Source organism: Prunus avium, chromosome 4 (assembly GCF_965620075.1).
Source record: "Prunus avium chromosome 4, drPruAviu1.hap1.1, whole genome shotgun sequence".
Classification (NCBI taxonomy): Eukaryota; Viridiplantae; Streptophyta; class Magnoliopsida; order Rosales; family Rosaceae; genus Prunus; species Prunus avium.
In genome coordinates this window covers 27,738,414-27,763,779 of record NC_142287.1, presented here as the reverse complement: position 1 = coordinate 27,763,779, position 25,366 = coordinate 27,738,414, and the positions used below count along the sequence as shown (strand labels likewise).

The 25,366-nt window shown below is 41.2% G+C and overlaps 1 protein-coding gene and 3 pseudogenes across 1 annotated transcript; 3 read left to right on the top strand and 1 right to left on the bottom strand.

Moving 5' to 3' along the window:
- The first annotated feature begins 3,434 nt into the window (after window positions 1–3,434).
- LOC148295152 (cocaine synthase-like) lies at window positions 3,435–4,983 on the top strand. Its single transcript, XM_088251610.1, has one exon. It carries the CDS (start codon window positions 3,451–3,453, stop codon window positions 4,801–4,803), a length of 1,353 nt encoding a protein of 450 aa, XP_088107736.1. The 5' UTR covers window positions 3,435–3,450; the 3' UTR covers window positions 4,804–4,983.
- Window positions 4,984–8,264: 3,281 nt separating this feature from the next.
- On the bottom strand, window positions 8,265–9,553 carry LOC110747168 (stemmadenine O-acetyltransferase-like; annotated as a pseudogene).
- Window positions 9,554–12,733: 3,180 nt separating this feature from the next.
- LOC110772533 (BAHD acyltransferase At5g47980-like) lies at window positions 12,734–18,168 on the top strand (annotated as a pseudogene).
- Window positions 18,169–18,503: 335 nt separating this feature from the next.
- Window positions 18,504–20,072, top strand: LOC110771646 (elongation factor 2 pseudogene; annotated as a pseudogene).
- Window positions 20,073–25,366: the final 5,294 nt, after the last annotated feature.

Here is a 25,366-nt window from a genome sequence, read left to right as displayed (position 1 = left end):
CTGCGCTGTGTCCTTCATCACGTTGATGAGCACCTCATCTGTGAGATAGTTTTCGATGGCTCCTCTAGCCAACTCGTCTAGCACACCCCACTCCGCATCTGTCATGGTTGCAGGCTTCTTCTCCTTGCCTCCCAAGACAACACAGAGATTTTGTTGTGTAAGGGCTGACTTCATCCTTCTTTGCCACAAGGTGAAGTTCTCCTTCCCTGTGAAGGGCTTTAACTCCACCTTCATGCTGACAGATTGTGGCAGCCTCTGCATAGAGCTACTTTCAACTTCAGCTTCCTTGTCACTTGCCATCTTCAACACACTAGCAACTTGCTGCTCCAACACAGCTCTGATACCACTTGTTGTGAATTGAGCACGAAACTCAACTCTACACTCCCCTAAGGATCTTGTTGTTGATGGACTTAGTGACACACACAATGAATGGATGAATCACATACACACACTTGAGAAACTAACCAAGCACAAAGTGACACAAGTATTTTAGAGGTTCAGCAAATGCCTACATCCTCTTGGTGATTCCCTTGAGAAATTCACTTCATGAAAGAATAAGTTACAACTTTGGTTTTACACAGAAAACCCCCTTAGAACTCTATTCTCTCTCTAAGCTCTCTTTTCTCTCACACCCCTTGCTCAACACTTTGATACCCTTGTGAACACTCTCACAACCCTTGGTGTTTTCCCCCTTTGGTGTCTAGACACTTAAGACTACAACTCAGCTCTAACTTGAACTGATTGCTCTCTCTCACGTTCTCCCTTGGTGAGATAACCTCCCTTTGCACACAATAGCTCCCAGCTACTTGACAACTTTGAGATTAACCACTTATGCACTTAACAACTTATTAACATTCTCTTGCTTCATCTTCTCTCTTATATAAGCCTTTGGACTCCAAGATAAGGTATCATTAAGTTATGCACGTTCTTGCTTTAGTTATCCAACTTTAGACACCTGTTATGGCAGCTCACAAAGCAAGTGATCAATGGCTGCTATAGCTGCCATCAATCTCTTGAACCAAGAGAGAATTCACTCATTGAAGCAAGTCATCAATTTGCCAAAGTGTTCTCCCCAACTTTCCAGCTGCTTGCCACCTCTTATTACCTCAGAAGTGATCAGAAAAATCCTTGCAAGTCGATAGAAAGTGGTAGTACACCAAGGAGGACTTGAAAACGCGTAGGAAAAAACAGCACAGCACGTCTGGCGACCGGTCGCGGATACCTTGCGACCGGTCGCTGATACATTTTGGATACCTTGCGACCGGTCGCGGATACCTTGCGACCGGTCGCTTCTTGCGATTTCTCCAGACTTCGAATCTGTGGAAAAACGACCGGTCGCCCAAACCTTGCGACCGGTCGCTCACTCCTTCACTTGCATACTAAATGTGAGCCATTTTTACAACATCATGTGCCCTAGCCTCAAATGCCAAAGCTGAGTATCATCTTCTGAGTTCTTCTTGGTAGATATAGCTGCTCCACCGGTCACTGTTGTACCACATAGTCGATACAGGCAGTTAGGTTGAATCTCCCCTTTCATAATCACGAGTGAACCCTTCGAAATTATGAGCTTTCCTCCCATACACTTATACGAATAACCATTCTTGTCAAAAGTACCCAGGGAGATGAGATTCTTCTTCAGCTTAGGTATGTACCTAACCATACCCAATGTTCTAACCACGCCGTCATGCATCTTCAATTTGATTGTACCTGTTCCTTCGACTCTACAAACTAAGCCGTCCCCCATCATAACTTCGCCGCCAATGTCCGTCTCATATGTGTCAAACCAAGACTTGTTTGAACACATGTGATACGAGCACCCGGAATCCAAAATCCAATCAGAAGCAGAAACCCTGGAAGTAATAGCAAGTGCATCAGTATTAACAATGCTATTAGTAAGTAAAAGCTCACCGTCGCTCTCTTCCGCGACCCCGGCTTCATCCGGCTTCTTCCCTTTGTTTCTCTTCTCTCTCCATGTAGGGCAATTCTTCTTCCAATGATCCTTTGACCCACACTCGAAACAACCATCTTTCGCCTTGGATTTTGACCTTCCCTTATTGCTCTTCTTGCCCTCACGCTTGCTCGATCTACCTCTCTCTCCGGACTTGACCACAAGACCTTCACCTTGAGAGACTCCATCGGAACGTTGAACCATTCTGTCATGTGTCAGGATGTCTTGCATGACCTCTTCATACTTCAAGGTTCCCTTCCCGAACATAAGCGTCGTGCGAAAGTGTTTATAAGACGGTGGCAAGGATGTCAACAACATCACGGCCTTGTCTTCCGACTTATAAACCTCATCCATTCTCTGCAAGTCAGCAATACACCTATTAAAGGCGCTTACGTGCTCCATCATGCTTGCGCCCTCCTCCATCTTAAGAGAGTAAAGCTCTTCCTTCAAGAAAAGCTTGTTGGACAATGATTTTGACGCAAACATCTCTTCTAGCTTTTCCCATGTTTGCTTTGCGGTGTCTTCCATCGCATTACACAACACCTCATCGGTTAGATGTTGTTCGATGGATCCTCTAGCAAGCTCATCTAGGTCATCCCACTCTGCATCTGTCATGGTTACCGGCTTCTTTTCCTTGCCTTCCAAAACTTTGCTGAGACCTTGCTGCTTAAAAACATACTTCATTCTTCTTTGCCAAAGCGTGAAGTTCTCCTTACCGATGAACGGCTTTAACTCCACCTTTGTGCTTGATACCTGTTGTGACTTAGTACCGGAACATTCTTCGTCCTTGTCACCTGCCATCTTCAACACACCGCCGCTCTTAAAGTTATAAGAGCACTTGGGCATAAACCAATGCCCGCCGCAACCAGGCTCTGATACCACTTGTTGTGCGAAAACACTTCCAAGACCTTGTCGTTGATGGACTACGCAACAATCACAACACAAGCTATGCAAAGATAAATCGCACACGAAACCACAAAAGCAAACACACACAAGAACACACAAGAATTTATAGAGGTTCGGCGTCGTGCCTACGTCCTCTCTGGTGATCCCCGAGAAAATTCACTAGTATGAGTAAAATCCCTTTGGTTACAATAAAGAACTCCCTTTGATCTCTCTCTCTCTCTAGATCTTTTTTTCTCTCACCCTAGGTTTGTATATCTTGAACCTCTCCTAAACCCTAGTCTAAAGTACCTATTTATATGTATAGGCCTTTAGCACAATCATACAAGGAATAGGAAACTAAAAAACCTCCCAAAACTAGGCCAAAAACCGACCTGTTTTGAAACAGGAAATCGCGATCCGCTCGAGCGCCTGCGCCAAGATGCCTCTGCCGCTCGAGCGCCTGCATGCTGGGCTGCTTCCTTCTTTCCATCGTTTAGTCGAGCCAACTCCAACAATATTCAATTCAATGTTGAACCCGATCCATTATGAGGTAGACCATCCCCATTGTTCCAATTCACAGTTTGTGCTTGCATCGCTTGAAATCAAGGTTGAGCAAAATGGCCACAGAAATCAAGGTTGAAATCATCCAGAGGCAAACAGTTAAACCATCCTCCCCAACTCCTCATCACCTTAGAAATTATAAGCTCTCTATTTTGGATCAGATGGCCCTTCAAACCTACATCCCAATCCTTTTCTTCTATCCCAATGCTGCTGATGCTACTAGCAACAATGTCATGGCCACTAATGAAAGATGTCAGCATCTAATGCAATCCTTAGCTAAAACTCTCACTCACTTCTACCCTTTGGCAGGAAGAATCAAAGGTGGTGCCGTGATTGAATGTAACGATGATGGAGCTGAGTTTGTGGAAGCCCGAGTCAAGTGTTCCTTATCGGAGATTTTCGAACACCCAGATGCCGAGATGTTAAGACGATTCCTACCAGTTGAACCCGAATCCAGAGAAGCGGGCACAGGCACGTTGCTTCTTGTTCAAGTCAACTTGTTTGAGTGTGGTGGAATGGCAATTGGGTTTAGCATTTCTCATAAGTTTGGTGATGCCGCAACATTAAACACGTTCATCAATTGTTGGACTGCAACTGCCCATGATCAGTCAAATATGTTAATGCTTCCCAAATTTGGTGCTGCGTCTCTGTTTTCACCACTAAATTTCTCTAACTCGGACCCACTGCTATCCGTGGAAGTCAAAAAGGAAAAGTTCATGACAAGGAGGTTTGTGTTTGATGCCTCAAAGATTGCTGCTCTCCAATCTAAGGTAACCAGCTCAGTTGTGCCCAAACCAACAAGAGTAGAAGCAGCTTCAGCACTCATTTGGAAATGCAAAATTGAAGCATCAGCCAGATCGTCATCAAACATGCTGGGGACTAGTCTAATAAGGCCATCAGTCTTCTCTCACACTGTGAACATGCGTAAAATGGCAGTGCCAGCGTTGCCAGAAAACTTGGTTGGGAATCTAGTAGATTTTTCGACAACAAACTATTCTCACTCTGGAGAGAATACCACTGTGATAGATTTGAAAGGCTTGGTGGCAAAAATAAGGGGAGGACTTGAAGAAACAAAAGAACGTTATGCTGCAGTAGTAGTATTTGATTCTATCGAAGCAGGGCAAAAAATGAAATGGTACAAAAACCAGTTGAAAAATGATGACATAGACAAGTTTATCTGCTCAAGTTGGTGTAGGTTTCCATTTTATGAAGCCAATTTCGGGTGGGGAAAGCCATCATGGGTGAGCTACGTTGCTATTGCACAGAAAAATGTAACTATTTTGATGGACAAAAGAGATGGCAATGGAATAGAAGCTTGGGTGACGCTGAGCCAAGAGAACATGGCCTTATTTGAAAGCAACAAGGAGCTGCTTGCATATGCTTCTCTGAACCCTAGGGTCACCAACTGAGTACTGATAAGAGAGCTGGTCATTAGTACCGTCCTCCTCTGCCATGGTTGTGATATCAATAAAATTGTAGGCTAGCCTTTGACAGCTTGCTTATTTTCTAGCACAATAAAACAGTAGAATTGTTGGAAACTTGTAGTCAAGTGAATGGAGTCACTAGTCATGAGAAGTTACGCACTTTCATTATTCATTTGGCATCAAATCTTTTTCTTTTCTTTTTTCAGGGAGAGAAACTTATTGATAAGAAAAACAATTACAAGGAGAGGTAGGCCACAGTGTGGCCTAAAATCAACTTAAATTGCAAAAGCGTCAAGAAGCCTTATAGGTTTTAACGCCAACTATTTTTTCATAAGCTTCAGAAGCAAACCGAACAAACTGAACCTGACCTGAGCTTCATTAGTTTGGTTTGGGTTGGTTTCTTAATAACACTTGCTCAATTTCGGGTGTGAAATGTTACAACCTGATTGAATCGGGCTAGTTGATGAATTAAGCACAAACTTGCAGAACCGACCCGACCCGTACCCACCCTTCGTCGAAGGGAGGTGTTGTTGTGAAAAAATGGACAAACACTTTCACTCACTCCCCTAATGATCTTGTTGTTGATGGATGATCGGTTCATAATTGTATATCATTTTGTACCCTTCTAGCTTATGATTTGGTTATGTTATTGAGTTAAACTTGTGCTTTTAATCCATTTTCTGTTTTGATAAGTCCATAATTTCATACACTTGCTTGCCTTCTTTACTTGGTGATTTTGCTTAGTTTCTCTTTATTTTGAGTCACTTACCTCTATTTGTGTGTTTTGTAGGTTAAGATAGCAAGAGATCACATTTGATGCAATCCATGCATGTTAAGGGCTGATTGGCAAAGAGCAAGAGCTTAAAGACAAAACCAAAGTTGGGCCACACTTCTTGTCAGTCCAGTTTCGTAAGTCACCTTGCAGGTCTCATTTCGGCAATCTGCACAACTCGGATGAGGAGACATTCTTCATAGAAGTTGTTCAATTGGGTGTCTAGTATAACATATCCAAAATTCAGCCCAATTGAACATATGTGGAGTCCTTAGCCCGTCCAACACTGAACCATGCTTAGGAGGATTTGCAGCTGCCAGCTTTGAGCCTTGTCTCCTCCTTTAAGCCATGTGCCTCACCCATGCTGCAACTGACTTTGGATCCAACATAATGAGTGAAGTGGGGAGGCATTCCAGCTATGAAATTCTAAAGGAGCAAGTTGGTACATGCTGGAGCTATTATAGAGAAAGCATGTGCATGCATGTAAAGCAAAGAAATGAAATGAAGTCAATTCCAGTCTCTGTTCGGCTGCCAACTTGCAAGGCCCAAAACGCACACTTCTACTGCTCCGATGGGAATACTTTCTTCATAGAAGTTGTTCCAATGGGTGTCTAGTATAACATATCCAAATTTGAGCACCATTGGATACGTTTTGAAACCTCTGGCCTTCCTACACCAAGACTGGTTCAGAAAACTCGTTTTTCAGCAACCAAAAGGCAACCACATGGGTTGGCAACCAAAAGGAAACCACATGGGTTGGCAGCAAAGGCAGCCACAACTGATCACCTTTGAACCCATGTGAAGATGCTTGAGGTGCAGCAGCAAAAGATGAAGGATGGTGTGGGAATCCATCATGATGTTCCTCCCTCTTAGCCCTATAAATAGAGAAGCCTTCAAGCTTCAAAACACACCCCAAGGGGGGGAGCTCTCAAACACTTCTCTAGAGCTCCCTTCCCTTCTCTCCCTCAAATTCTCTTAGTTTCCTTTCTAGTTTTCAATTGTTGTAATGAAATATTTGTGCTGAAATTCTCCTTAAGTTTTTCAAGTTCTACTTTACTTTTATTTGTAATGTACATTCTTTCTTAAGTATTCAAGTTTAATTAGTTTCCAAGTTTCAATTATGATTTTTGTTCTTATTCATTATGCTTATAAGTTAATATGCTAGTTTGAATGATTGATCACCATTTAGGCTTGCATGTTAGCTATCTTGGTTTGAATTAAGAGTAGACACCATGCTTTAATTCGAATTGAACTATGAATAGGAAGAGTATGTATGGACATTCGACAACAGGGATTAGATACATGTTTGGTTGTTTAAATTGTTCTTCTATGCTTAATGGGTTCCTAATGCTTAGTTTTAGGTTAGACAACAAATGATCAAATTAGGGAATTAGGAACACAAGGTTATGACCAAACACCATGGCTTAATCATACTTTAGCTAGAATCAATCCGTTAATCTAATTGAACTTGGGAACTTATTTGCTTGAGTTATTTCATTCTTTCTTGTTTTATTTATTTTCTTTTTTTTAATTTCTATTTTGTGTAGGGGAAACAAATTGGATCATTCAATCACCAATCCTCGTGGGATCGACCTCGCACTTACATATGCTATACTACCAAACGGCTCGTGCACTTGCGAGTATCACAAGTTGAGGATGCAGTTGAAACCATTTTGGTGCAGCTGAATCGAAGCAACAATGGACTTTGTGAAACACACAATGATGGATGAATCACACACACACACTTGAGACAACAACCAAGCACAAAGTGACACAAGAATTTATAGAGGTTCAGCAATTGCCTACATCCTCTTGGTGATCCCCTTGAGAAATTCACTTCATGAAAGAATAAGTTACAACTTTGGTTTTACACAGAAAACCCCCTTAGAACTCTATTCTCTCCCCAAGCTCTCTTTTCTCTCACACCCTTTGCTCAACACTTTGATGCACTTGTGAACACTCTCACAACCCTTGGTGTTTCCCTCCTTGGTGTCTAGACTCTCAAGACCCCAACTCAGCTCCTAACTTGAACTGATTGCTCTCCCTCACGTTCTCCCTTGGTGAGTTAACCTCCTTTGAACACAATAGCACCCAGCTACTTGACCACCTTGAGATTAACCACACCTAACTTCAACTTGCTTTCTCATCTTATAATGTCTTGCTTCATTCCCCATTACTTACACAGACCAATGGACATAAGATAAGGCACCATCTTGTCTTCCACGTTCCTTCCTTTAGTCTCCCACTTAGACTAAAGATCAGATCATGCAAGTAAACAACTCCCACTTCAGCCACCTTCCACTAAAACAGAAAATGGAGAGTGAATCCTTCAAAGCAAGACAAACAATTGGCAATGAGTGCTCTCCCAACTATCCAGCAGGTAGTCCACCTTCTTTTACCTCAGAAGTGACCCATTAAGCACCTGCAATCTTGTGGAAAGCGATAGCCACCGAAAAAGTAGTTGAAAACACGTAAGAAACCATCAGCACAGCACAGGGGCGACCGGTCGCGGATACCTTGCGACCGGTCGCTGAGACATTTTGGATACCAAACGACCGGTCGCAGATACCTTGCGACCGGTCGCTTCCTGCGAATTTTCCAGATTTCGACTCTGTCCAAAAACGACCGGTCGCCCAAACCTTGCGACCGGTCGCTGCCTCCTTCACTTGCAACCTTAATGTGAGCCAAATTTCCAACAGGTGTCACTTTCAAATTTAGTCATGACTTCCTAACGTATGCCTCTACTCCACCAGGCTCCTTGGTGTCGAGGAAAACTATTATGTCCTTCACGGGCAGTGGCGGTAAGCTCACCCATGTAGGTCTTCCCCAACCAAAATCATTATCATAGAGAGGAAATTGGCACAAACTACTGTGGTAAGAAGTAACCACCTCCCCTTTGCTAGCACTTTGAGCAAGCCGGCCGATCAAACTCAGCTGCTCATCACCATGTTGTAGTCTTTTCACGAAGTCCTTGTCAATCTTGCTTATTGCTTCTCGTACCCGCCTTACCATGCCATAAGAAGATTCTTGATCACCATCATCATCATCCCCATTACTTAAGAAGGGAGCAGTCAAAGAATTACCATAAATATTTCCAAAAGAATATGGAGACAACGGTGGATCAATCAGTGGACGCAAGTCCACAGAGTGGATCAGGCTATGCAACTTATTCTTATCATTATGATCATCCTTGGTAGCTCCCACAAATCGCCTCCACATGAAAGCCGATAAGGCCTCGACAGGCGACGGTTGTTTCTCATTGTTTTGCAAGCCTGTATATTTTGCTATGAGATCCTCTATCGTGGGGGCATCGAACACAAACCTCTTTGTTACTTTCTTCGTTGCGATACCAGCGCCCCAATTATAGCCGGTGATCTCCTTGGGTGGGAAGAGTGTGGCGGAAACAAATTGGGGACGCTGTATTTCAGCTTCATCACGGGCAATGGCAGCCCAAGCTTTGGTGAACATGAGCATGCATAGCAAATCAGCAAGCTTGTGGGAAGTGCATAGACCAATGGAAAAGCCTCCTTCAAACATATTGAGCTGGACACCGAGGGCAATTTCATTTGCAATGTGCTCATCTTGCGCAAATGGGATAAATTTATTGAGTTCAACAGGGAGCGGATTGTTGAGAAAATCACAAAGCCGGCAGTTGGTTACTCAAGCCTCAAGGTAGACAATTCCCTCATCATTGCAGTCCACAAAATGATCATCGATTTTCACTCGTCCGGCTAGCGGGTAGAAAAGGGTTAAGACCTTGGCTAAGGACTTCTTAAGGTGCTTTGATACTTCATTAATGGCGGGTTGGGTCTCGCCATTAAATTCATAGAAAAAGACCAAAGAGGTATACGATGGGGGAGTTAGTTGATCAAGAAAAGATAACTTGTAATGGCGAAGAGGGTTTGGGGTTGGAGAAGAGGGTTTGATGATCTCCTTGGAGATAACTTCCACTTGAACGTTCATTTTCTCTAAATATGTTGATAGTGTGGTTCTTATATTTTGCATGGCATATATATATATATATGTATCACAAAGAGTTGAAACGATTAGTAATACTAATAATGTAAGTTTGATGACCAGTTAAGCAAAGGACCAAATTATTAGGCAGTAATTAAGGATTAAATCTTTACACATGGGGCGTACTCAATATATATATATACACAGTCCCGTTCTCTTGGACCCCTGCAGTCCAAGGAGTTCGTGGTCACTCACCCTTGGATCTAATCTAAGGGTGTAGAAAAACTGATTTAAAAATTCATATACATATTTATATTAATTTACTTACCCAAAATATGTTTTCTGAAAAAAGAAAAAAAGAAAAAGAAGAAGAAGAACACGTTTCTTCTTTGTTCTGTCGCTCATGAACATCCATGATTGTTCACAGCCTCCTCCATCCAAAAGGGTGACCAACCCATCATTAAACATCCATGATTACTCAGAACTAGAGCCCAAATCGACAACACTATTGCAGTCGAAGATCAACAAGTCTTGATCTTGGGCGGTCTCTGAGGTCGTATCTCTCGTACCCAAATCGATAAATTAATTGCTGAGTTCATCTTTTGATGATTGTCAGAAGAGAAAGCTGTAAAACCATGAGATTTATTCCCATCGATGAAAACAAAGGACAGTCAACCTTGAACATTGCTGCACGCCATTGCAATCAAACCCAGAAGAAAACTACAACATTAGAAGAAAATCTATTGTGGTTTACTATCTGTAACCGAGGAAAATAGTATCTGAAAACTAAAGATGAATATGTATGAGAGTTTCGTGGATGTTCAATGACACGTTGGTCACACTTTTTGGAATCGGCGACGCTAGGTTGTGTAATTGAAGCCGCACCTCCCTCCACTGCGATGGCAGAATCTGAGGAGGAGGGCAGCGGCTACAAGCTTCTTGAGCGACAGAACAAAAAAGCAAGAGGTGTATTCTTTTTTTATTTTTTTATTTTCAGAAAACGTATTTTGGGTAAGTTAAAATAATATAAATATTTATATGATTTTTTAAATTAATTTTTTCTACACCTTTAGATTAGATCCAAGGGTGAGTGACCACAAACTCTTTGGACCACAAGGGTCCAGGAGAATGGGACTGTCTCGTTCTCTTGGACCCCTGTGGTCCAAGAAAACTGTGGTCAACTCTAATCTAAGGGTTGAGAGAAAAAACTGATTTAAAAATTCTAATTGTATCATCAAAACACTATTTTGATTATTAAAAATAAGTTTAAAAAAAAAAAACCAAACAACCACAACCATCCTCCGATTGAAAAAAGGCATAACTTTCCACCACCGGGAGATCAATTTCCACCATCTCCTTCATACAACGGAGAAGATCAACCTCCAACTCCACCTTTAGAAAATTCTAAATAAAATCTTTAAAAACAAGATCTCTATAATAAATAAATAAAGGCAGCCCCACACCAAGTCTCCCCATTCCTTGTTCCAGAAGCACATCAACCCGCCCCTCTCTATGTGTTTGTCTCCATGAGACTCTCTGTCATGTGGATGGGTGTGGTGAGAAGAAAGACCAGTACATCTAGCCACCCACCCAACAGCGAATTGCTTGTCGTATCTCGCCCCTCCTCTCGGCCAGATTGCCGCCAATGACCAGATTCTCTCATGGGTCGGGTCCTTCATCTTCACCATTCAAATGGGTCAGTTTTCGGATCCTGTTGAGGCCATCGAGCTCACTTCCCCGAGTTTGTTGTAATTTCAACCGGAGTTGGGTGGCTGTGAACGTCGATGGATGCAAGGGCATGTTCTTCGTTTTCTCCAGAGAGCGTGTTTTGCTTTCTTTTACTTTTTTAATTTTAATTTTTGTTAAATAAAATTAATATAAAATGATAACATATTGATTTTTAAACTTGTTTTTGCTGAACCATTAGATTAGATCTAATGGTGGGTGACCACAGTTTCCTTGGACTATAGGGGTCCAAGAGAACGGGACTGTATATATGGATATGTATTAAGAGTCCCGATCTCTTGGACCACAGGAGTCCAAGAAATTGTGGTCACCCACCGTTGGATATTAATCCAATGGTTCAAAAAAGTTTCTTAAAAGGAGTGCAAGAGTGAGTGAACCGTTGAATTTACATCTAACGGTGAGTGACCACAAATCTCTTGGACTCATGTAGTCCAAGAGATCGGGACTGTATGTATTAATAGTCCTTGTTAGTGTAGTTTTGTCAATTCATAGACCTTATACGTGTCAAAGTGAAAACCGTATTAAGTAGCAAGGAATTAGCCAACTCACCAAAAAGAAAAGAATAGGATTGGAGGAGTTGGAAGAGTCACAAAGACATTCTTCCTTATCTACTATATATATTACTTGGATAGGAAGTATATATATCAACCGCCATTACACCATCCAATAGGAAGTCATTTACTGCCGACTTTTTTCCATATATATATATAGGACGTGAGTTGCACAGCAAATGAAAAAAAAACAACGTGAGAAATAATAGTAGAGGAAGTAAGAATAAGAGTGAGAAACTGAGTTTGTGAATGTAGTGGAAATTTGGGAAACACCTTACATTTCTAGCAAAAACTTTGGTGTCAAGGTAGGGGTTTCTTAGGGGCCTTTTTTTTTTTTCTTTTCAGAGATTGATTTCATTAAATTTTGTGAGCATTATATTATGCGTGGTACAGTTTGATTGACGTTCCTTGTATTGGGTGTTTACATACTCTTAACTATTTGAACAATGTTGACATAATTATATATGCATTGGTGATGTTTTAAATGGCTACATCGTTGTGAATGGCATAATTATATCATGTCATGGAATTTGGCTAGAATTGTTGGATGGAGAAAATAATAATGGAAAAGAGAGTAATGGAAATAGTCTTTCGTGTAGTTGAGTCTAACTCTTGGCAGGTACCAGGTCTCAGGGATCCCACGGTGCACAGATTTTTATTGGGTGATTCGGGACTGGCGATAGGGAGTTAGACAAGATGACTAACAAAAGGGGAATTTTGGGATGATTTAGATGAGTGTTAGTTCATATAAATGGGCATTCGGGACCAAGTGGTATAACCATGGTATGGGACGTGCATGTCTGCTTGTCCAGTTATATAAATTAACGGGATTAGATGAAGAGCATTCATGCATTATTATTAATAATATGATATTTGGCTGTGTGATTGTATGTCACTTAATTTAATTATATCGATTTCCTACAAAAAGGTTTATGGCCCTATTGAGCTGTGGTTTCGCTCACCCCCTTATAGATTTTGCAGGTACCAAAATTGAAATCTAGAGCTTGTGATGATTTTGGCATATCTATAGAGTGCATTGTGCACTTAATTTGTGGATGAATAATGAGCTACTCTTTTAGTGAACTCTAGAGTAGTTCTAACTTGTAAAATAATGTAAAAAATTTAAGATTTCACTTGTTGTCGTTTCCGCTGAATATCCTATGTGAAATATTTATTTTATTTAAATTTTTCTTCACATTTTAGTTATAGTTTTTATTAAATTCTATTATTAAGGTGTGAATCACGTCTTAACCCAAGATTACTTAAATCCGTGGGTTCGGGCGTGACAAAATCATTACACATGGGATATATTCAAAAATATTTCAAATGGGATTGCCTAATAATATAGAATTGAACTTCGAGGATTTTAAATAGAGCCCATGCGTTGCGTGGGGAAAATATAATCTTTATATATATTGTGATCAAGATCTTCTAAGATATATATATATATATATATATATATATATATATATATATATATTCTATTGAGGAATCTCTAAAATAATTTTATTTGAGGGACACCCTTTAGGGTCCCTTATGATTTTTTTTTCAACGATACAAATCATCTATTTTTTAAGTCTACATTTATAGATTATCCTTGCAAAAAATTAGACAAATTGGAAACCATTTCGACATCTAATTGTGTCCTACAAAATCAATGAACACGATGCTTCAAGAAAGTACTAAAATTTTAATAATTAAATTGAGTGGTCAAATGATATCGGATTCAAGTCATTTTTTGTAGAGATGATCTTTGAATGAATATCTACAAAATAGACAGTTTGGATTAGTGAAATACAATACGGAGTGGGCCCTACAAGTCCCTCAAATAAACTTATTTAAGGGATCCCTCAATAGAATAGAAGCTCACTAATGGATGTTACATGTACTTGCTTGCTTATGGATGTTACATGTACTTGCTAATATTCTTTATAACTTTCAGTTTGCTTGTGTTTTAAAAGTCGTGGTACTTTTGTTTGTGTTCATTAAACCTGATTAAACCTGACTTTATGTAATCCGTAATTAACTAAGGAATTCAAGAAAATAAATGGATTGACATAATCTCTCACGTTATTCACAATTTCAAAAAAATTCTGCTCGTTTTTCAATCTCAATTGGGTAAGCACCATAACTGTGTAGGAGGTGTAGACAGAGCCATGCACAATATAAATGGCAAAGCCTTATATATGGCCCCTTAAATTGCTTCTACAACTAAACGAACCCCAAATCCTTTGCAAATGCAGGCAAATTTATAATTCAAGATCATGTTTAACTTGTGTTTGTGCCTAATAAATCACGGCCATAAGCTAGCCGAAGGAGCCCTTTCTCTCGGCCCTGGCACTTGTTCGCGGAAGCTGAAACGCAGCGTTTCGCCAGGGTACTTCGCCTTCCTAAAGATAAAAGAAGAAATGCTAAGGTATGATCATCTCGGCCTCAAGCGTAGGCCGAGGCCGAGGCCGAAAAAAATTGCGGCCAAGGCATTAAAGGCAAATCATCACGTGACAGCAGGGTCCCAGGCTTCATTTAATGAAGTAGTGCCTGTTTAATGCAGCAAACTCATTGGCCACAAAGAAGCATTTAATGCATGAGGGAAGGTGGGAAGTGGACATTCTCACAAAAATTCTGACAGCCTGAGATATTAGTTCAATAGCTATCCAGGCCATAAATGCGTCTCCACGGCCAGAAGCTCAGAACCCACGATCAAGAAGCGGCGACCGAGATTCACCGGGATTTCTGGGGTCACACCACCATGCTTCACGATCCCAAATGTCGATTGGACACCCACTTGCGCTAATCAGACTCCACTACGCGTAAATTCAGCCTCGATTACTCATCCAGGGACTCTTCCTATAAATACAAGACTCGAGCTACATTCAAAGGGTTCAACACCAAAACAAAGCCTCCCACGGAGCAACTTATTTTTTCCTGTAATGCACTTTCAATATCTTTACTTGCTTTCCTAGGAGTAGTGGTAGATTGTAAGGAAAGTCCATTCATCAATATATCATACGACCCTTGATTTTCAAGGCGCCGGAGCACCATCCTTGTTGTTCGTTCACTCACCCCATATATCACACGACCGTCGCTCCCTGAGCAGCGCGCCGGAGCACCGCCCAAAACCCACCACCAACACCATCACTCAACGGCCTTGTAGTTCAGGCCGTGAACCTAACAGCCGAGACCAGTTCCTCTCTCGGCTACAATCGTTTGACTAGGAAGACAGATCAAACAGGCGCACCACTTATCCATCCAACACTCATCAACACATCGACGCACGGTAGACCGTGCTGGCACGCCCACGCACAACCGCACCGCACCCAAAAGCAGGAAACCCCGTGTTAACGCACATCCCCTCGGCCCGGAACTCCAGGCCTTGAGATTTGCGCGGCAGACAACTCGCAGAATATGAATAATCTCATGGTCATTGTTTCCCAGCTAAGCCTGCAATGTTCAACTCAACCTGTACCATACACATGCATTTTTTTATGAGCATCTACCCATTGGAGAAGTGATCGCGTTATCTCGAGCTGTTGTACCCATTTGAGAAGAAAAAAAACTATGAAGAAGATTAATAAACTGCAATAATAACATTACACGTTGCAGGTTATTCATATATAGTTGACCCTTGATAGACGTTTAAGCCATCATCTCCAACTCCTCACCACCTTAGAAGTTTGGGCCTCTCTGGTTTTGATCAGTTTCAACCTGATATTCATATCCCACTAATTCTCTTCTATCCCAGTAGTAGTGATGAGATCGATAATTTTGATCATCATTCTTTGTTTACTGAAAAATCCAAGCTTCTGAAGAAATCGTTATCTGAAGCCCTCACTCGATTCTACGTACCCCTTTGCAGGAAAATTCGAATATAATGTTTCCATCAGCTGCAATGATCATGGAGCTGCCTTTCTTGAAGCGCAAGTCAACTGTCCCATATATATTGAAGATTTTGGACAAACCTGAATTTTCAAACCTAAATCAATTGCTTCCAGCTGCTATAGGAGCCAAACAAGCAGAAGCAGGCTATCTTCTACTAGTTCAGGCCAACTTCTTTGAATGTGGTGGATTGGCAATTGGGGTCAGCATCTCACATAAGGTCGCTGATGCCTCCACATTCAGCACATTCATCAAAAGCTGGGCTCAAATTGCCCTTGGCTGAGCCAGCACTACCGATCATGTCGTGCTTCCTGCAGAATTTGGTGTTACAGCCACTACAAAACAGAAGCCCTTTTGCGAGGGCATTTTGTAGTTGCAAAAAGCCTTTTGCCGTCGAAAATACCCTTTTTCGACGGCAAAAGTCCGTCGGAAGTCGTCGCTAAAAGGCCGGTTGCAAATACTTCATTTCCGACCATTCCGTCGGAAATAATGTATTTCCGACCATTCCGTCGGAAATAATGTATTTCCGACGCCCATGCTTCGTAGCTATTGCTTAAATTTCTATTGGAAATAGATTTTTAAAACGACCCTACATATTTATTTCCGACCATACATGTGGTCGTAATTACTTATTTGATTGTCGGAAATAGTTATTTTATCGTGATTTCTTGTTTTTGCGAATTCATATTTTCGACCAATGAGTGTCGTCAGAAATACTTTTTCCGACAATGATACATTATTTGTGAGGGCTAGATTTCGTCATAATTATTATTACCGACCAAAAGAGTTTGTGGAAAATATATAATAGCTCGTTGGAAAAGAGTATAACAAAATATTTCCGATGGCAAGAAATCTTCAACACCATAAGATAGATCGTTATGGAATAATCACTGTTAATACAACACGCAAGCTAAATACTCAAGAGCCATTCGTACTAGCAAGCCAAGCAACCCAAATTTTTTATGTGAAGGGGGTTAAAAATAAAATTTGGAGTTTTGTAGTGGAAACAAATCCAAGAAACGCTTACGAGATGACTAGTGATGAGAGTGACCCATACCAAGAAGCAGAGACTCAAAGTCAAAGCATGCATGCCATCCAAAATGATGTTGATGACAATGAAATTGATTGAAGAAGTGATGTGATTCAACTTACAACTCTGGGATGAGTTGTCATGTAATTGTGATTGTCTATTTTTTTTGTGATTGTCTATTTTTTTTTTTTTTTTGGATTGGCTATTTTCAGTTATATATTTTGGAGTGTGATTGATTATTATCAATCAAATTGTTTTTACTTATTCTATTGGGAAATTGACATTCAAACGTTTTCCTAGAGGACATATTTCTCCTCGAAAATAGTCAAACAATTCAAACGAAAGGAAAATCCCTCGGAAATAGTCAAGCAATTCCGACGGAATAAGAAGCCCCTCAGAAATTGTCAAACAGTTCTGACGGAATGAGAAACCCCTTGGAAATAATCATTCTATTTCCGTCAAACATACTTTTGGTCGTTAATAAAGTTGGCGCCAATTCTTCCCGCCAAATAAATTACATTTCCGACGACAATAGAGACTTTTTCCGAGGGTATTTCCTTTGTCGGAAATAAATTTCAGGCCCGTGACATATTTCCAACGGACAACATTTTTTGGTCGGAAAAAACACTTTTACCGAGGGAATTTCGGGGCCCTCGGAAAATGTTGGTCGGTAATGACCTCTTTTTTTGTAGTGAGCTTCTCTATTCCCACCCCAAGATTTCTTCAATTCACCCCAACCCACCGTGCACTTTCCTAAAAAGAAATGTATAACACGAAGGTTTGTGTTTGATGCCTCAAATATTGCTGCTCTCAAGGCCAAAGCGGCCAGTGCCACAATGACAAATCCTACACGAGTTGAAGCAGTGTCAGCACTGATTTGGAAATGCGCAATTGAAGTGTCAAGATCGAATTTGGGTTTTAAAAATCCATCAGTGTGTTGTCAAGCAATGGACATGAGGAAAAGATCATCAGGGTAGGCCTTTGCAGAAAATATATTGGGGAATTTTGTGTGGTGCTTCACGGCAACGGCCTTAGAGAGTGAATTTGACTTCGAAAGTTTGGTTGCTAAACTTAGAAAAAGCCTTGAGGAATATAGAGAAAAGTATCCCAATGGAGTTAGTGGTGATGTTGTATTGCAAACCATCAAAGAGTCTGGTAACCTGGCAAGGGATGATGTCGAAACCTATATGTGTACCAGTTGGTGCCGGTTTCCCTTCTACGAAACCAATTTTGGTTGGGGAAAGCCATCATGGGTGAGCATTCGTAACATCGAAATCAAGAACATGGTCGCATTGATGGATATGAGTGACGGTGTGGGCATCGAAGCATCATTGACTTTGAAGAAAGACGACATGGCCATGATTGAAAGTAGTAAGGAGTTGCTTGCATATGCAACCCTTAACCCAGCTGTGATTTAGTTAGTCCCTTCTTACTTGAATATCTCAACCGTCTATGATTAATTGTATGATTAATAAACAAATCATTGTTAATCGTACACACTCCCCACTTTGTATCCCGCCAATTCTTAAACCGGCCGGTATCTATCTTAATTTTGTTTGTATTATTGAAAATTTTGTAAAAAAACACTTGTATTAAACATGAAAAATACGTACATACGTGTACAATATGAGTATTGTACGATTGCTTTTTAAAAAAACATGTATTTTACCGAGTCTTTAAGGCGTGTATAGAAAATGAATGTATTATTGAAAAATACGTATGTACATGTATAATACGAGTATTAAACGTCAAAATGGCTAAATTCTTTATACGCGTAATAACTCTGGGAAAGTAAAAAAAAATCAAAATGGGATAATAGAGACTCGGGTAATGGCCTAATAGTAATGGATAATCAACTAAGCTACTCTTATCAATAAAAGAAAATAGGGAAAAAAATATTAAAAAATAAAAAAAGGATCCTAGTATATATATAAAGAGTATTGCCGCCCTGCTATACTATTTATTAAAAACAAAATTACCCCAATAATACCGCGCGGCTATACTATTTTAAAAATAAATAAATAAATAATACCCGAGTATAGCCGACCGGCTATACGATTTTCTTTTTAAAAAAACCTCATTACAGCCGCGCGGTCATACTATTTTAAAAAATCGCGAGTATCGCTGCCCGGCTATACTATTTGTTATAAAAAAAAGGGAACCGCCTAGCGCCTAGGAGCCCACGTGCCAAAAATAGGTATAGCCGAGCAGCGATACTGTTTGTTAATAATTACCGTAGTAAAGCCACGCGGCCAGCTCACCCCATTCGTGCTATGAAGTTCTCTGTTTCAGCTGTTGTGCGTGTTGCTGTTCAATGCAAGGTCGCTTCTGACCTCCAGAACTTATTGAAGGTCTCAAACGTCTGGCCAAGTCTGATCCTATGGTTGTCTGTTCCATTGAGGAATCTGGAGAGCACATTATTGCTGGTGCCGGTGAACTCCATCTTGAGATTTATTTGAAGGATCTACAGGATGATTTCATGGGTGGAGCTGTGATTATAAAATCTGACCCTGTTGTGTCTTTCCGTGAGACTGTCCTGGAAAAGTCTAGTCGTACTGTGATGAGCAAGTCACCCAACAAGCATAACCGTCTGTATATGGAAGCTCGACCCTTGGAGGAAGGTCTTCCTGAGGCCATTGATGATGGTCATATTGGCCCAAGAGATGATCCCAAAATTCATTCCAAAATCTTGGCTGAGGAGTTCGGTTGGGACAAGGATCTTGCTAAGAAAATCTGGTGTTTTGGCCCTGGTGGTGGATATGTGTAAGGGAGTTCAGTACCTTAATGAAATTAAGGACTCTGTTGTTGCTAGTTTCCAGTGGACTTCAAAGGAAGGTGCATTGGCAGAAGAAAACATGAGGGGTAGTTTGTGATGTGGTTCGTCAGGGCAGCCTTTCGCACAATGTGTGTTTGATCATTGGGAGATGGATCCAAGGCTGCACAGCTTGTTACAGATATCCGCAAGAGGAAGGGCTTGAAGAAGCAAATGACCCGCTATCCGCGTTTGAGGACGACAACATCAATTATTCTCTAGGATGCAAGAGGCGTATAGTAAGGATGTGGAGAGAGCTTTTGGAATTCTTCAAGCTCGTTTTGTAGTTGTCGCGAGGCCTTCGCCGTGAGTTTGAGGTTTGTGGGGGTGCTTGAGTTTCTGGAACGGATTCATACGGTGAATCATCATCTACATAAATGGATTCACTCATTGGAGAAGCGATCACAGAGGGGGAGGATTGGAACCCTTCAAAGGGTTGCCACTTATGAGCATGTTGAACAACATTCCAACAGTGGTCAAGGAGGAATGCTTTCTTGTTCCTCTCGAAAAAAAAAGTCGTTTTGCATCAATAATCTACACATATTATATGCAAGAATTTAAATTAGTTGACAAAATATTAAGTTGGCAAAATAAATTAAAAAATTAAAAAACTCACATTGTCCATTTCATTTTGGCTACTCTTGTTTAACCTTGCCACTTGAGTAAGACACTCGGAGAATTTGTTGCACATTTGGGAGATATTTGTCCAATGCGATTTCAAGCTCTTTGATATTGATCTCTTATTCGATTCCACATCGTGCCACTTGATTGACAATTCCCGATAATTGGATCTTCACTAATAATGATTATCTAAGCTCGGCATAGAGCAACATCTTCATCGATGGAGTAATTTGCACCTTTTTGCTTTGAACCTTCGGGCATTGGTGGAAAAGAGATTAACAAAAAATTAAATAAATAAATAAATAATCTAGTGAGTGAAAAAATTTAACAAATTGATCAAGAGTGATAAAGATGTTGCGGTGTGTAAAAATTATGAGAGATATGGTGGATATTTATAGGAAGAATTGAGTTGCAAATCTTTTTTTTTTTTGTTTTTTAAAAACAATATAGCTGTTGGACATAATGTAGCCGTTTATATTCGTTGGTTACACAGCTTTTGAAAAAGTGGATTAGCATGGTTGCAAACATGCTGTTGAAAAAAGAAAAAAAAGGCAAGTATGGCTTTGTACATCGCAAGGCAAGTGAGAGACCAAAACATGTGGGTGACAGCTTTTCTCCTTGCGGGACCCACTTGATTTCAAGGACTTCAACCAAGCATATAGATTTAGCTAGTGCTCCGGTTGGGCTTCAAGTTTTAAATCCTTGAATTTGCACCATTGGGGAAGCTTTTCTTAAGGAGAGTTTGTATTTATGGGAGCCTTCTGGTGGTTGAGGCCCAAATAGAGCCCCCATTGGGGATGGCCTAACAATAACAGAGGACAGAAAACCAAACAAATTAAAATAGCTAAAGACCAAAAATATGTAGCGCAATCTCCTCAGGCCAAATAGCAAGAAAAAAAAAAACTAATAGCATAGTAAAGAAGGACATGCTCGGGTGTATCAAAGAAGAACATCTCATCCTCAATAAAGGTAACATCCATAGAGACATATAGACGTCGGGTTGTAGGATGATAGCACTGAAAGCCTTTCTGATGAGGAGAGAAACCCAGAAAGACACATCGAAGAGCACAGGGGTCTAGCTTACTCTGATTCTGATGGAGGTGAACATATAGACAACACAACCAAACACCTTTGGAGACAGAGTCAGCATAAAAGAGGTAGAGATATGATGGGTCAGTACCTGCATAGGAGTTCGGAAATCCAAAACTCGTGAAGGTAGACGATTCAAGAGATAGACTACATAGGTAACAGCATCCATCTAGAACCGCTTTGAAACTGACGCACTAAGCAGCATAGCACGGGCAGCAGTAAGGATTTGCTCATTTTTACATTCAGCAACCCCATTCTGTTGTGGTGTTTGAGGGCAAGTAGTCTCATGGAGTGCACCCTTAGTGTGAAAAAAATGGGATAACGTTGAATTAACAAATTCTCCACCATTATCAGATCAAAAAACCTTGATAAGGAGCATAAATTGAGTTTGAATTATCTGATAGAAATGCTAAAAAATTTCGACCACATCACTTTTATTTTTCATCCCATATAACCACATCATACGAGTGCAATCATCCACAAATAACACAAACCAGCGAACTCCTAAGGCTGTAGAAACAAGGGAAGGTCCCTAAACATCAGAATAAACTAAATCAAATGGCATAAGCCGTTTATTACAACTGGGAGGGTAGGATACCCGATGACTCTTAGCTAAAATACAAGTCTGACATTGGAAAGCAGACTCGTAGACACCACTAAATAATGCAAGAAACAAATGCCGTAAATATCCAAAGGAGGCATGACTAAATCGGCAATGTAGCAACCAAATCTGGCGATGTTGAGAAGTTTTGGCGCTACCAGCACAAAGAACCCCACTAGTTGCCACATCATCCACATAATAAAGCCCCCCCTTTTTAGTACCACAACCAAAGATCTCCCGAGTTTGGATATCCTATAGTAAGACAAAAGATGGATACATCAATACAACGCAATTTAACTGCTCAGTAACTTGCACTACAGATAATGTTTGTGCCTGATAAATCTCGGCCATGAGCTGGCCGAATGAGCCCTTTCTCTCAGCCCTGGCACTTATTCGCAGAGGCTGAAACGCAGCGTTTCGCCAGGGCATTTCGCTTTCTTTAAAATTAAAAGAGGAAATGCCAAGGCATGATCATCTCGGCCTCAAGCATAGGCCGAGGCCGAGGTCGAACAAAATTGCGGCCAAGGCTTTAAAGGCAAATCATCACGTGACAGCAGGGTCCCAGGCTGCATTTAATGAAGTAGTGCCTGTTTAATGCAGCAAAACCCATTGGCCACGAAGTAGCATTTAATGCATGAGGGAAGGTGGGAAGTGACTGAAGTCAGGATTTGGTGATGAAGATCAGAGTGATTAGACGTAGACATTCTCACAAGGATTCTGACAGCTTGAGATGTTGGTTCACCAGCTATCCAGGCCATAAATGCGTCTCCACGGCCAGAGGTTCAGAACCCACGATCGAGAGCGGCGGCCGAGATTCACCGGGATTTCTGGAGTCTCACCACCATACTTCACGATCCCAAATGTCGATTGGACTGCCCACTTGCGCTAATCAAACTCCACTATGCATAAATTCAGCCTCGATTACTCACCCAGGAACTCTTCCTATAAATACAAGACTCAAGCTACATTCAAAGGGTTCAAACACCAAAACAAGCCTCCCACGGAGCAACTTATTTTTTTCCTGTAATGCACTTTCAATATCTTTACTTGCTTTCCTAGGAGTAGTGTTCGGTTGTAAGCAGAATCCATTCATCAATATATCATACGACCCTTGATTTTCAAGGCGCTGGAGCACCATCCTTGTTTGTTCGTTCATTCACCCCATATATCATACGACCGTCGTGTTGAGAATTAATGACTAACTCACTGCCCTTTTAAGATCTTGTTGTTGATGGACTTTGGACAAAGAACTCAATGATGGATGAGTCTTACACACACACACAGAAATTAACCAAGCACAAATGACACAAGTGTTTATAGAGGTTCAGCAAATTGCCTACATCCTCTTTGATGATCACCTTGAGAAATTTCACTAATGAAGATAGGTTACAACTTTGGTTTACAAAGGAAACCCCCTTAGAACACTACCCTCACAATCTGTTTCTCTCACACCCTTGCTCAACACCTTGATACACTTAGAGAACTCTCTTGCTCTCCCCTTAGTTTTTCTGAACACACAACTAAAACTTCAGCTCTAACTCAACTTGGAATCCCAGCTTCTTCCACTTACAATTATTCAACTTGTTTTCTCCTCTTGTGTTATCTTACTTCACCCCATTTCCTACACAAGCCAATAGACAAGAGATAAGATATCAGCTTGTCCTCCACGTTCTTCCCTTTAGTCACCACTTAGACTAAATGTCAGATCAAGTAGGTAAATAGAATCCAACTCAGCCACCTCCCACTTACACCAGAAAATGGAGAGTGATATCTTTGAAATAAGATAACCAATTAGCCATGAGTGCTCTCCCAACTATCCAGCAGGTAGTCAACGTTCATTTAACTCAGAAGTGACCCACTAAGCCTCTGAAATCTTGTGGAAAGCGATAGCCATTGAAAACACTGTTGAAAACGCGTAAGAAATCGTCACAGCACGACTGGGACGACCGGTCGCCAGGAACTGGCGACCGGTCGCTTTTGGTTTTTCCTCCAGACCTTGAATCTGCTTCTAAACGACCGGTCGCAAATGCTAAGCGACCGGTCGCTAGCTTCCTGCGACCGGTCGCAAAGAACTGGCGACCGGTCGCTCGTTGATGTTGCTCCAGACTTCGAATCTGCTTCAAAACGACCGGTCGCAAATGCCTAGCGACCGGTCGCTTTTAGGCAGATTCAAAATCTTCCTTTCAGCGCCAAAACCAACCTTGTATCCTTAGGTGAGCCATTTTCCCAACAATCTCCACCATGGCGAGCCTAATACTCCTTGTGGACATCATTGCCTTCTAGGACATCTGTAATGTCTTGAGAATCGTCCTAATAACTCTCAAGAACTCCACCTCAATCTTTAGCATGTAACAAGATTGAGCAAGCTCAAACAATGCTTGAACTTAGCTGTTGTGACTGGCTTTGTTAGGCAATCTGAAGCGTTCTCATTTGTATGAACCTTCATTATTGTGATGTCTCCATCATTCACCCAATCCCTTATCCGGTGGTATCTCACATCAATGTGTTTGGACCTCCCATGGAACACTTGATTCTTCACTAAGCAAATAGCACTTTGACTGTCACTTAGAATCACCACCAAGTCTTGAGCTATCCCGAATTCCTTTGCCAATCTCTTCAGCCATACCGCTTCTTTTGAAGCTTCCGTTAAAGCCATATACTCCGCTTCCGTAGTAGACAAGGCACTAACCGATTGTAACACTGCTCTCCAACTAATCGGTCCTCCACCACAAGTGAAGACATATCCTGTGGTGGATCTCCTCTTGTCTAGATCTCCTGCATAATCAGAATCTACATACCCCGACACACATGCCTTTCCTTGTTGTCTTTCAAACAATATCCCAAGCCTTTTGGTGCCCTTCAAGTACCTGAGAATCCATTTTGCTGCTGTCCAATGTTGCCTTCCAGGATTCGCCATATACCTTGACACCACACTAACGGCTTGGGCTAAGTCGGGGCGTGTGCACACCATTGCATACATGAGACACCCTACCAAGCTTGCATATGGAACTTTACCCATTTCCTCCTTCTCCACATTCGTAGAAGGACATTCTTTTGCACTTAACTTAAAATGCTCCGCCAAAGGAGTAGACACCGGTTTGCAATCCATCATATTAAACCTTTCAAGTACCTTGGAAATATACTTGCTTTGTGACAGCCACAACTTGCCTTCCTTTCTGTCTCTCCTTATCTCCATTCCTAGGATCTTTTGTGCAGCACCAAGATCCTTCATGTCAAACTCCCTTCCAAGTAATGTCTTCAAATTCTGGATTTTTGACATGTCCTTACATGCAATTAGCATGTCATCAACATAAAGAAGCAAAAGGATGAAGTTACCATCCTTGAATGCATGAGAGTACACACAACAATCAGATTCACATCTTCTATACCCAATCTTCATCATGTAAGAATCGAAGCACTTGTTCCACTGCCTTGGAGATTGCTTCAGTCCATACAAAGACTTCTTCAACCTGCAAACCAGATTTTCCTTCCC